Raw genomic sequence first — 14366 nt, 5'->3', positions numbered from 1 at the left:
AAATTTCTAGACGTTCAAAAGTTCTCAATATGTCTGAGAAAAATGGGGGAAAAGGCACTGAGGGTGCCATAGAAAACCTGTCTGCTTGCTCTAGAAACTTTCAGAAGGGCTTCAGCCTGAAATGCAGACTCCAGAGTCTTCACTGCACTTGGCTGATATTTACCAGGGAAGCAGGCTGAGAAGACAGCCTTAGACCAACGCGCGCCAGAGACAGCAGAGGGCTACAGTTTGCGGTGTTTATTGAAACAGCTGCTAATGTAATTATTTTTCAGGATCTGTGGATTTATGGTGGCGATGAGGAGCCCTGCATGGCAGAGAGAGTAGAGAGGAAAAACATTTTTTGTTTTGTTTATCTGAGGAGAGCTGAACTCTGGTTAGGAAAGGAGTTAAAGGCACAGACAAGTATTGCATGAGGCTCCTGTGGTTTGCAATAAAAAGGAGGTTTATTTCATGTATGGTTTAGCACACAGAGAGACTAAATTAACTGACAAGACTAAAAGTTTACAGCATTAATTGTTGTTTCACTGCCTTTATACTGCCAGGCATCTATTATCTTTAAATAAAAAACTACTTTAAGAGGAAATATAGCATGACCTCAGGGATCCTACACTAAATCCAGGTGCTTCTCTTCTGTATTACTTTCTGTCTTCGAAGAACTCATATAGCACAGACATTATTTAGCAAAAGAGTCTTTTTGATGTCTGCTATTCTAAAACTAAACCAAAGAATTTTTTTCAAGAGAAGAAAGCTTTTTTCATGAACTAAAATACTTACATATCATAGTACAAAGGAAGAGTGTATTAAGAGAAAAGCTATGGATTAAATACAAGTTTTCCTTCTCTTTCCAGAAAGAGTCAGGCTGTATTGAGAACAGTGGGTCAGTACAGCCACGCCAAAGCATCCTGGAGACGAAAGATTTAACAGATGATAGTCTGTATCGGCACCAGCTTTCAGACCAGTTAATTTGCCTGGGTAACATTTTAAGTGCTTATCATCCTGTGGGCGCCCCTTCCCCCTTTATTTTAGTGCAGACTTGGACAAAATATTGTAACTTCAGTAACTGTGTCTGTGAGGGGGGGAAGAGAGGGAGGTAAATAGAAAGCTTGCAAGAATTGGCCACATTGCAGTTTCTAATACTTTTGGTAGCTGAAGCAATACAGGAATTGGCCAATTTCTGCTTGCAGTAGCCAGGAAGGCCAACTCCTGGGGGTTTGCTCTCAAGAGGGCTTCTCAGCAGACATCCTGCAGTCACTCTATACAAGAATTTAAAAAAACTGAGCATTTTCCAACACAGTAAGGTCTTTCCCATCAACAAGCTATTCTCACCCACTCCATCACTGCAGCCCGAAGGGGAGTGCCACCTTCCACCCTAGACCAAGAGCACTAAACCAGATGCTGCCCACACCTCAGTGGATGGCATGGCCACTGACAGAGCCACGACTTGGACGTCACTTTGCAGCTCCCCACTGGCTTTTCTAAGTTTTTTAGATCACACTTGTCACCATAGTATCTGCCTTTTTTTTTTTTTAAACCACAAGCTTCCTTCTGCCTCTGTGTAAGCTAGCATCCGCATGCCACAATCAGAAACTAAGACAAATACATGCTGCATTTTATTTTTTTAAATATTAAGTCCCCCAGCTGTTAATTTACTGTAGGACGGAGCTCTCTAGGCCTGGGCAAGCAGCCAAAATAGCTTCATTCCCCTGACGTTCTTCAGTCTCAGCCTAATGCTTGACGTCTGGCAATGTGAGGCGATGGCTATCCTAACGCCTTCCAAGCTGCTAATTTTGGTCCCAAATCATTATATGTAAGACATAGCTGCCTGTCCAGCTGCTCCTCAGTTTATACAGGTGTAGATTCCTGGAAGGAACATTCCCCAAGATTGCTTTATGGACCTACTTTGATCTTTTCACAGCACGCAACTCAAACATCAGTCATAGAATCACAGAATCTTCATGGTTGGAAAGGACCTTTGAGATCATCAAGTCCAACCATACACACACAAAAACCCCTCTACAATCTCTGTCACTAGAGCATGCCCTGAAGTGCCAAATCTACACGTTTCTTAAATACCTCTAGGGATGGTGACTCACCCACCTCCCTGGCCACCCTCTGTGGGTGAAAACGGAGGCTCTCACATCTACCTCCTGGTACATTTTAATGTGGGGAAAGGAAGCCGAAATTTAGAAAAGATTGCTCAAGTACAAAGGTTCCACGGACTTAGCCACCAGAACCATGAGACTTGCTTATCTGCATTACAGGGTGGAAAGGAATTTCTAGTTCTTAATCAGGATTATCAGGTCACTAGTAAGTTTGTAAACCCGCCCCTTTTTATCTTTTTATTTCTACTCACATATATTCTATGTCCTGCCTAGGAGGAAAAAACCTCAACATCTATTATCTATTAATCAGCTTCACTTGAACTTCATTTCTGTCCATGTCCACTGAGAAAGTTTTGGGATGTATTTTTAATTCATTCACCGAGTTATTCTGCTCCTCTCCCATTCTGCCAGTTGCTCTGCAGCTGCTGCTCTGGCCAAGTACATTTGCAACATGTGCACAGGAATGATCTTGGATAAGCAGCATTAAGTATTTCCTAAGGAGTAAAATCTTGTCCTGCTGTAGTCCATGGCAAAACTCCCAGTGACATTAGCACGGCCAAAGGTTCATCCCATGAGGTGAATACAGATGTGCCATTTAAACCTGCCTGGAAACTACTACTCTCATAAAAATGCGGTTTGATGTGAAAACTACTGTTATTTTCCCCAGAGGCTGCCTGTGTTCTGTTTACATTGGGCTTTGCCAGTTTATTTTCACCTATGCCTAAGGCAGTAGGGGTTTCTGATGCACCCACCTTATTACCTAGGTCTAAACATGATGTACGTCAGCATCTGCTGTTCATGCTGCAAAATCATGTTGGTTTTGGAATCACCTGCTGTCTGTATCACCAAATGCTGATGTTTCCTATGTAAGAAATGTTGAGATTGTGACCGGTGACAAGACGCATGAGGAACAGCCATGTTCACTCCTGCAAGCTCTCATTCTCATCTCCCTGCCCGCCCAAGAGCCCAGGAAAATGAGTGACATTTCAGTTTTGATTAATGGAAACCTTTCCCTAGTCACACCCGAGCACAGTGTCCAACTCAAACCTTGGACAGACAGGCTGTATGTCACCCGGCAGAGCTTGCTTCATGCTGACTCCCCCAGTTACTAACACCCCAATCCTGATCTGAATCCCACAGTGCATTTCATTATAAATAAAATAGAAGATCTAATGGCAAGTCTTCCCCAGGCAAAGTCTTACTCAACATCCAAGCCTTGAGATTTCAGCGTTTATCTCTCAACAGAAAGTTTTGAGCCTGCCAGCAGCTACTGCGTAACAAATAGCTTCATACAGCATTTCTTACAGCCTCGTCCTTGGCTCCTGAACTGAACTGCAGGTGTTCAGGAGGAAACCAAAAGCAGAATTATTATTAACTTCTGCTTCCCCCCCCAGTTTCTAAGATACAGGGGACAAATATAGTCAAAAGTTCCTCTCATATCTACAGTCTCTCACAGCATCTCAGAGCTTGCAAAGCAGAGAGGTAAGATTTCAGTCACATTGGTATGTCTGAATATAAAACAGATACAGAATCTGTTTACATTTCAGGGGAAATTTCTAGTTACACCCAAATGTCCACAGTCTTCTAATACTTTTACAATTGCAAGCGTTTGTAATAACCACCAAATTAGAACCAAACCAACATGTCCCAAACATGGACATATATTCTTTTCGATCAAACATTTTTCCTGGACATAGTTCTAAATTTTTAAATGCAAACTGTTAACATAATTTTGGGAGAAGAGCCAATTTCATCCAAGAGCAGAAGAACAGCTTTATTGGGTTAGATCCAACACTTGTCTACCCCAATATCCTGTCTCCACCAGCCACGGATCCCAGGGAAGAGAACGCCAACAGATTGAGCGCGGAGGGCTCTACCACATTATACTTTCCCAGACTCCAATAATCCACAGTTTTGAGTCAGAGGTGTAGTAATTATGTTTAATAGTCCTTAATAGACTTTCTCCCTTAATTTGTCTCACTGCTTCCTGAGCCTATACAATTTTTACCATACACTATGTTCTCTGGCAGCGACTTTCTCCATTAAACTACATGTTGTCAAACAAAGCACTTCATTTATTCTGAACCTGCCACCTGCTAGTCTTACTTGCTCTCCCCAAGTTGTTGCATTACGAAAAGTTATGAATGATCACTTCCTATCTGGTCTCCCATAGAACCATAGAGTTGGAAGGGACCTCTGGAGATCATCTAGTCTAACTCCCCTGCCAGAGCAGGGTCACACAGAGCATGTTACACAGGAACGCATCCAGGCGGGTTTTGAATGTCTCCGGAGTTGGAGACTCCACTCCAGATTCCACCACCTCTCTAGGCAGCCTGTGCCAGGACTCTGCCACCCTCAAAGGAAAGAAGTTCCTGCTCATGTTTAGGTGGAACTTCCTATGCTCAAGTTTGTGCCCGTTACCTCTTGTCCTGTCACTGGGCACCACTGAAAAGAGCCTGGCCCCATTCTCCTGACATCTACCCTTTCAGTATTTATAAGTGTTGATAAGATCCCCCCTTAGCCGTCTTTTTTGCAGACCGAAGAGACCCAAATCCCTCAGCCTTTCTTCATAAGAGAGATGTTCCAGTCCCCTCAGCATCTTGGTAGCCCTTTGCTGTCCCCTCTCCAGCAGTTCCCTGTCCTTCTTGAACCGGGGAGCCCAGAACTGGACACAGCACTCCAGGTGTGGCCCCACCAAGGCAGGGCAGAGGGGGAGGATGACCTCCCTCCACCTGCCGGCCACACTCTTCTTGATGCACCCCAGGATGCCATTGGCCTGTTTGGCCACAAGGGCACATTGCTGGCTCATGGTCACCCTGTTGTCCCCAGGACTCCCAGGTCTCTTTCCACTGAGCTGCTCTCCAGCAGGTCAGCCCCCAACCTGTCCTGGTGCATGGGGTTATTCCTCCCCAGGTGCAGCACCCTACACTTGCCCTTATTGAATTTCATAAGGTTCCTCTTTGCCCAGATCTCCAACCTGTCCAGTTCTCTCTGTGTGGTGGCACAGCCTTACGGTGTGTCAGCCATCCCCCCCAGCTTTGTGTCATCAGCAGACTTGCTGAGGGTGCACTCTATCCCCTCATCCAGGTCATTGATGAATATATTGAAGATATGTCACGCCTGACATGATTTGATCACTTTTCATACCTTTTCAGCTCTTTCTTTCTCTCTTGCAGAATTCTGCCTTATTTGGTTGTTTGTCCTATAGTGATCACCTCACCCTACTTAGTAACTTTTCTCACTTCTTTGTATCATTTAAAGACAACAATTCCAGTCTATTAATACAGACCCACCGCAGATTTATACAGTGGTAATGGTTTTTTCCCTTTGCTCTCTCCCATCCTAAAAATTCCTGACATATTGTTTCCTTTTTATGAGCACTACTACGATATTTTTGTAGAATTACCTAGTATAGCTCCAAGACGTCTCTGCTAAACAGTATCAGTTAGTTTAAACCTCACTCTTGCACAGGACGACGATAGTTTCTTCCCACTTTCCCACTTGGGACGGCTACAGCAGGCTGCTCTCACACTGTGCAACCTCGCCTCACCAACTGCCTTGTCACCTCGCTCTTTCTCCGGATTGCTTAGGATGCAGCACAGATCTCTGTAGAATCTCCTTATAACTTTTGCATATTGCAAAAGCGGCCTATATATTCCGAAGTCTTGACTGTTATTTGGTTTATATAACTGGTGTGTAATTATAGAAGCCAAAAAGAAAAGAAGTAATAATCCTTTCCTATTATCCCACAGCTGCTTAGTTTCTTTATGAAATAAATATTTTTAACGCTGACAAAGCTTGTCCACAACTTTCCGGAAGTCCAGGGATTCAATATCAAGGGATCACCCTTATTCATATGCTCAGTGGCTGTTCCAGGTAACTCAGCTGTGAGGCCCAGCTTTCTTCTCCGCCAGCGTATTGATTCTTCCCTCTGTTCTGTCTCTATCCACGTGTCTGCTGGGAAAGAGTCTAACAAAGAATAACATCAATTTGTCCAGCACAGGAAGACAGCTTGTGGCTTCTAGACTTCCCTGAGATCCTTTTTTAAACCACTGCTGCCTTTGGCTCTTTTCGTCACTCCAACACCACAGCAATTCAAACAATAGGTCCCCCCCAACTATTAGGTAATAGTTAAAATTTTACACTCGAGCACCTTTAGAAACTAAAGCAAGGCAGTATTCACGTATGGAAAAAGATCCCTAAAAAACCTAGACTTCAGGTAGCTTAATTAAAGAAATTAAATCACCACATCCACTTCTCACAGGGGAAACTAAGTCCACCAAGAAGTACTAAGTCAGGATGCAAAGACTACTTTAGCTGTATCCAGATGGCATTAACTTTAGTCAGTCTGCACTGCGATGTTAACCCTTCACATTTTCTTCTAGTAGCTTAAACCTCGGTCTCACTTTACTACCTTCTGAACTTCAAAACATGGCCTTAACAGTAAGCTGGAGATGCTGTCCTGGAAAGGACGTGCTCCTGGATGGAGGCTTTTTTCTGGGACAAGTAATAGCAGATAAGCATTACAATTAAAACTCTTTCAGGCTTGATTAAATATCTGACCAACAAATGTACTTTAATCATAAACTGATTTTCTCCCCTGAATGCGTCTGGGGTTAAACAAATGTCCTTAACATTGTATTTTCATGTTTGAGTAGAAACATTCTTGAATAGCATAATATTGATATAAGTTGTGGATTTGGTTCAGGTTTCCAGGTCGCTGATTAGTGCCAGGAACTAAGATCAGTGGCTCCAGGGCAGCAGCTCAAGGGTTGGGGAGCAGGAAGAACAGCTACGCAGGGCAGAGCTCATCTGTCTCTGGCTACGATAATGACGCACCCTTAGCTCTTCTTTTTATCATATAGGGGAATATTTTAGATCTGTTTTGAGCTTGAACAGCTGAAATCTATCAATGTTTGTTTAGTTCCATTTGCCTCCTCTCTCCTCAATTCCTCCTCTTCTGGGAGGAATAAGAATAACCTTGCAGAGACTTGTTTTTGGCATCCTCTGCTTGCTACACGCATGCCAATTCACTGACTTCTATAATTTTCTGAGTGTAACTTCAATGCCTCAGGACAAGAAAAGTTTCTTGCTCAACTTTACAAATATTTATTAAAAAAGCACAAGTGTTTAGCACTGACATGACACTGTATGGATCATGTCTCGAGAAGTGCTGAGGTTCAGGGTTCAAGCAAAGCCAGTGCAAGTTGACAGTGTTCAGCTTCTTCCACAAAGTCAGCCTTGTCTCCCCAAGCTGTGCATGAGAAAGACATAATCCTGATGAACCATCTCAAAATAAACACTGTCATACCTGCATATACAATCTACAGATATTCTCAGAAAAAGCCTTTCCCAGCCTTAACTGGGAGTGTAATTTCCCATCTTTCTTATGCTGTCAGAAAACTGTTTTTACTTAAGCACAGTAGAATGTTTTTTATTTTGATATATTAAAACTATTGCAACAACTGCAGCCAATTTAATCTCTGGCTCTATTAAAAATTTGAATGTAATATTTTAAGAAAAATATTTGACTTATCTAGAGTTTGGAACAATGACTAAAAAAAAAACCCCACAAGGCAGATGGAACGCATCCTAGCTAACTGCCTTGCTAGATTCGCATTATGTATTTTGTCTTCCACCCTGAGAGCTCTAATTCAGAACAATTCATACCATTTTATTGAGAGAGATTAAGTTTGGTTAACACTGGGTATCCAAAAAAGTACTTCATGCATACTATGTTTACACAAGAGACGAGTTTAAAAATCAATACCAAGCATACTAACAAACCACTTCTCACCCACAATAAATAAACTGCATGATCTAAGTATCACAAAAATATATACATATATACATACACTTGTGAGACTGTTTTTAAAACTACAGATGCAGCTTATTTTCCCCAAAATATGTGGATTTACCTAAATGTGCATCACATTACAAAACTACTTATAAAAGATTCATATCCTTATTTTCTTCTCATGTTAACTGCAGTTACATGCAGCGCTGTTCGGACCGAAGGAAGTTCATCAGCAGCTCCGGAACGTCTGCTGCCACTGCTCAGGGCTTCCGGGATGACAAATGTGACCACACGCATCCGGGCTTTGACAACACATTTGCAACCTTGAATGTGACTGCAGAACAAAGCACAGTTATTATACACACTGATAAAAACGCTGGATGCAAAGAACCACCCTGTGTAGCTGCACTCGCCTTCAGCAAGGCTTAGCACGGAGCCACCTCCTCCTACAGCCCTGCTCCACTGGGGTGTCCAGGCAGCAAAGCACCAGCCCCTCAGAAACCTCAAAGCAGCCAAACAACACAGAAACAGAAAGCCTGCAGACTTTACTCATTCAATCTTAGGATGGCGATATTTGCTTTTATTGTGATAAGCAAAGGAAAAAGGCCCTAGAGGGAATTAATTGCAAAATACATTTTTTTTTTGTACAATCTCCATTTCTCCATGTATTACTTCACTGGGACTGCTTCAGAAGGATGAAGCAGCTTCACTAGCCCTCACAGAGCCCTGAGTTGTTGACGGGGACAAGAGCTGGTGGTTACACACCTCTGCTCATTTCTAGTTGCTCTTATCCAAAGCTGTTCTCCCTCAGTTGCAACCCATAATGCTCTAGAAGGCACTTGCCACTGGCTATGTATCCCCAGCAGCACCAGAAAGTGTGCCTGTGCCTTACTGGGTTATGTGGAGGAAAAGAAAAGCGTAATTGTGAGCAAATGTTCGCTCTCCAGACCACAGGCTACTTCATTTCCTGGTGGGTAGGGAGGAGAAGACCTAGATCCTTTCCCAAGCAAGAAAACAATACAAGAAAAACATGAAACCCCCCACATCCCTAACTTTGTGAATGAAAAAATAAACGAAAATTTCCTTTCCTCTCTAAAACCATCCCTAGACAGCAGCAAGTCTAGTGTGTATCATGGGACTCTTGACACCGATTCTGGAGATCATCTCTTATTTTCGCCATGTCTGCAGTCGCTGTAGGAGACAAGGAAGGAAAACCACCCACGCAGCCATCAAAACAAGCAAGGGGGGGAGAGCCTGGAGAGATGGAAGCACAGACTGTAGACCACAAACACAAGGAGCCCGGCTCCAAGGAGCGGTCTGGACACCAGGGGTTCAATGCAGCAGTTTCCACAGCCCACAGCACTGGCAGCAGCACAGAGGGAGCTGAGCCCACCATCTCCAGTGCTGGCACTTTACTGCCACAGCCCTCAGGTTTCATCCATGCTCCTGTAGCTTGCGGGGGGACGTCAGATGAACGAACACAATTCTCTCAGACAAAGTCCATAGTCAAGAGCGATGCAGTTGTTGGCAACAAATGCACACTTATAAGACTGAGAAGAATTTAAACAGCTGGCTCCTTTCCACACAAGATCAATAAAACTGGCAATCCAGTTGCCTTCAGGAAGACGGTACACAAGTGTTTCTGGTGCTGCAGGAAAGCTGGGGCAATTTCTTACCCAAAACCCCAAGAAAATACCTAAATGCTAATGGAGAAAATCACAGACTGCACTTGTGCAATTCAGCTTCTTCCCTCCTTGTATCCTTTTTCTTCCAGGAGCAAGAATCTAATTACTCTTCGGCCTCTCCTCCTTTCGCCTCTTGAATAGAAGTCTACAGTCAAATCACTCTCATAGCCTGCACAGTCCCTGCTTGAGTCAACGCTTGGGTGCTTCTCAATGCGGCATTTGCGTCTCTCATTTTACATTCGTAGCCTCCAACGCTGTCTCATACTAAGTAACACTGTTCACTTCAACTGTATGTCACAGAGAAAGACTCTTGGACAGAAGCTACACAAGCATATTCCCACCTTTGGTGTCTACAGCTCATCTTCGTAATTACAATCCCCCACGCATCCTTGCCCCAGCCCACGACTCACCAGTACAGCTTTCACCCTGAGAAAGATTAAAGAGAAAGGGCAACTTTCCATACAGGACTTCCAAATATAGCAGTAAACTGGTGCTGAAACTATTACATTATGATTTCTGGGGTGAAATTCAAGTAGGAAGCCAGACCAAGGCTGCGATAATCATATTTTGGCTGAGTCCTTAATTATAAACTTCCAGAATATTCAATTATCTCTACTTCTGAGGACCATGGCAATGAACCACCCCAAACCAAAGTCACCTTTACCTTTACCATACAGAGTATAAAGCAAACCCCATGATCAAGTACAAACAAAGGACTTTGCAACCAATGAAACACACCAAAGATAACACTGAACAATAACTCCTAGTGCTGCAAAACCCATCATGGGGCAGTCACACTTTCCGCTGTAACACCCATCCCCAGATTCTGAATGACACAGGTACACAGGAATTCAGTCAACTTCACCAGAAATCTCTTGAAACATACTTGGAAGATGCCTTTGCTTAGACATGAGCTTCATACAATATTTTTCCCTCACAGATACATCTACTGAATATAAACTTTGTGGAGAGCAGCGCCTTGGGTAAACATTTTCTATACTATGATGTGGCAAATTATACTGCATAACAAAGTATGACTTTGCCAATAAAAGACCACAAAATTTGGGCACTTCCAAGACTTACAGCCCCAGGCTGTGAGGTGTGCAGGAATTTCAACCCTTTTTCCCTTCAGTGGGAGACGATGCTCTCCAGAGTCTCACAAAAAGCTTTGCCAACTTACAGAAAACAGGGAAGTTGTTTTCTAGAAAGGAGGAGATTTTATACTTATTTCTGTTTTGCTTCTACTCAAGCAAACTAGCCTTTTAAAAACCAAAATAACACAGTGCCGGGCGTCACTGACAGTACAAACCCGACTTAGCAGGAGTGAGAGCCCTTACAGGGCTGATGTTAGCCAGTTCAGTTACTTCACTGGAAACAGCTTTGACTCTGTTCCATCTCTCTGTAGCAACCACCTCTGATGTGGATTTTCCATTCCCCGAGTGGGTTATTTCAAATTCAGCACCCGGAAAGGCTCCTCTGGTCCTCCAAGCAAAGCCTGTCTCACCAACAGCTTAAAACCCACAAAACTGACTCGTTGCCATCGAGCACATTTCCCTCCGGATAGGTGCCTCTCTGTCTTACTTTAGGTGGAAAGATCGATTAAAATTCTTATACTAAAAAGAAAACAGCCACCCGGTGAGGTACTGGGCTGATCCCTGCCAACAGAAATACCCTCGGTGTACTCAGTAAACTGAGAACGTGCAAGTCCTGCTCATTACCACAAGATTACTTGAGCTGCACTAGCTTTAGACACAGGCATGAGTACATGAGTTCATACATATATATATACATGTCATAAAACTGGCAATTATGTGCATGTAACCTCAAATTCCACAAAAACAGGCTACACCAACGCTATATTTAAATTCCACAGACAAGGATGCACAAAGGAGCCTGAAAGGCAGCAGTAACTCAGAATTGAGCCTTGTAACACATACAATCCACACAAGGACGAGACAGCATTGCAGAAACCACCAAGCTAATAATTAAAAACCTAATTAAAAACAGGAAAACATAGTCGGGATTGAGATCAGTGGCTGTACCCCTGGAGCTTAGTATCACCACACAGACAGAAATCAATAACTGCCATTAAGAGGTCACTGATAAAAATCTATAGCAACTGAATCAGTCAACTTGAAACCTATTAACAGCTGTATTAAAAAGAAAGAATTACTTTTTCAATTTGCTAATGACCGCTTCTTTCCTTCCAGATGATCATTTTGTATAAACTCAGCAGAAATCCCTTTGGACCCCCCTTATGAATGAACTACGATTTCAAGACACACTCCGGATCAGCATCAGATAATTATGTGCTTTTCACAAGCAGCATCAGCACATCAATATCAGCATTGATATCAAGATGAACAAAAATGACATGGGAAGAGAGCGATGGCAGGGACACCCAAGGTCCACACTCCTGTGCCATCTGCACTCTGCCACTACAGGGCTCAGCCTCTGTCATTAGAGCTAAACAAGGGGTTACGGCATCGCAGCCACCAACAGCAAAGCTTACCAACGTGGTATTTTATCTGCTGAAGACAGTAGATCAGTGACTGCACTCAACTGGAGGAGGAGAATTTTAATCTTCTGTACATCACTGTCCTCTGAAAGTTTGGGAACCTGCACCTGAAGTACACAGCCTAACGGTGACATGAAAGGTCATCGCATCACCACAGCTTAGTCTCTTTATCTACTTGCAGTAAAAGTCACTGATCATTAACTGCAATAGCTGGCATTTTCTAAGTCTCTGGCATTTTGTAGGTCTCCGGCACACTCATACTAAGGGTGACAAAATCCCCTGAATTTTAGAGTCGGAGCATCTTCCACGCAGATCAAACAGAAATCAGATGATCCTGAGGACACCCCTGCTACACCTGAACCGAGGCACAAACCCCCAATATTTTTGTTTGTTTATTTTCCTTTTGAAAAATACAGCCTTTTGACCGAGCTCTGCCTACAACGCACCGGGGCCATAAGAGGCAAAACCCAGTATTCCCACACAGCCAGAAACTGCAGCTACTGGGACGGCAGCCGCACACGCCTGCCACCATTAATGACTCGATGTGAGAGGAATAAACTCATCGAAAACGGAGACCGACACGATAGGTGACATCATTTAGAAATAAACTTCAAGAACAACAGCAGAAGACCCCAAACAGCGTTGGTTTTGCCTCGCTGGAGCAGGACGAGGGGTGTGAAAGCGCCACCGGCTCGGCCCCGCTGCAGCCAGCCCGGGTGTGGGAGCGGGGCAGGCAGCCCGCAGGAAAAGCAGAGAAATCGCCGAGGAAAATGTCATTTTATTCTCGACGGGCGGCTGCAGCACACACACACCTCCCTGCGAGCGCTGGATGCTCCTCTCGCTCCGCCGAGGGCGGCGAAGCCCGGCCGCCCCAGCCTCCCCTCACGCCGCCCGCTCCCGGCGACCTGAGGGGAGCCCGCACCCGGCCCGGGCCCCCTCACCGCCGCCCTCCCGCCCGGCACAACTTTCCCGGAGCGCCCCTTACCGCCGTGGAGCCGGAGGAGGAGGCGATGTAGACCTTGATGACCATGCTGAGAGAGGAGGCGGCGGGATGCGGAGCCGGGCAGGTGTGGGTGTGTGTGTGCGAGCGGCACGGGCCAGGCGAGGCGCGGGCTGAGGCTGAGGCTGAGCCGGCGGCGGGCGGGCGGGAGGGAGGCGGTGGCGGGGAGGCCTCGCCCCGCCTCGCCGCGCTCACTGGGCTGCCGGCCCAGCCGTCATCGCCGCCCGGCCCGGAAGAGGGAAAAATGGTTAAAAAAAAAAAGAAGGGGGGGAAGAAAGAAAGGGGCGAGGCGAGTTCTCGATGAACCACGCGAGAGGTGCGGGGGAGGGGGCACCCGCGCCATGGCGGCGGGAAGCCCCGCTGAGGCGAGGCGGGGGTGCGGGCGGGGCCGCCGCTTCAGGGCGGGGGGTGAGGAGCGGCGGGGCGGCCCCTCCATCCCCGCGGCGAGGCGGTGGCGGCGGGACCGCCATGGCCGCGGCCGCCGCCCCTCAGGGCCGCCGGGCCGGGAACGACCGAGCTGCCCCGAGGCTCCGCCGTGATCGCTCCCCGTCCGGCAGCAGCTTCCCCTCGGCCCTGGAGACACGCCATCTCCTCCAGCCCTGCCGGGGGTGCCTCTGCCTCGCCTTGGCCTGTCACGCGGAGGGGTGACAGAAGGCTGGGATGGGCAGATGTTACTGTGCGATGATACACTAGAATTAAAAATTTCCATTTAAAATATATTCCAGCGTGAAAGTGGCTTGTTGGCCCATGCCAAAAGACTGCTTGGGCGTCCAGTCGAGTGCTGTTCAGCATGGATGTCGTGGTTTTGGGCCAGACTGGCCACGGAGATGAACAACAAATGTTCCCCCCACCTCTCTGGGGAGACCTTACAGCCCCTTCAAGTGTCTGAAGGGGGCCTACAGGAAAGATGGAGAGGGACTTTTTACAAGGGCATGTAGTGACAGGACAAGGGGTAATGGCTTCAAACTGGAAAAGCATAGATTTAGATCTGAGGAAGAAACTCTTTGCTGTGAGGGTGGTGAGCCCCTGGCCCAGGTTGCCCAGAGAAGCTGTGGCTGCCCCATCCCTGGAGGGGTTCAAGGCCAGGTTGGACGGGGCTTGGAGCGGCCTGGGCTGGTGGGAGGTGTCCCTGCCCAGGGCAGGGGGGTTAAACTGGGTGGGCTTTAAGGTCCCTTCCAACCCAAACCATTCTGTGATTCCATGATTCTTCGCCTTTGCATAATTATTACAGTGCATCTTCCATCAAAGGAACACATATCACTAC

The 14366-nt window shown here is 45.8% G+C and overlaps 1 protein-coding gene across 1 annotated transcript in view; it reads right to left on the bottom strand.

The window, feature by feature from the left end:
* Positions 1 to 13655, bottom strand: part of SH3BGRL (SH3 domain binding glutamate rich protein like) — a 38572-nt gene extending 24917 nt beyond the window's left edge. Inside the window, exon 1 of the mRNA XM_074600125.1 lies at positions 13088 to 13655. Coding sequence (XP_074456226.1) covers positions 13088 to 13132 — 45 coding nt within the window. The 5' untranslated portion in view covers positions 13133 to 13655. The remainder of the gene's footprint in view (positions 1 to 13087) is intronic.
* Positions 13656 to 14366: the final 711 nt, after the last annotated feature.

This window comes from Larus michahellis, chromosome 9, assembly GCF_964199755.1.
Source record: "Larus michahellis chromosome 9, bLarMic1.1, whole genome shotgun sequence".
Classification (NCBI taxonomy): domain Eukaryota; kingdom Metazoa; phylum Chordata; class Aves; order Charadriiformes; family Laridae; genus Larus; species Larus michahellis.
This window is presented reverse-complemented; position numbering and strand designations above follow the sequence as displayed.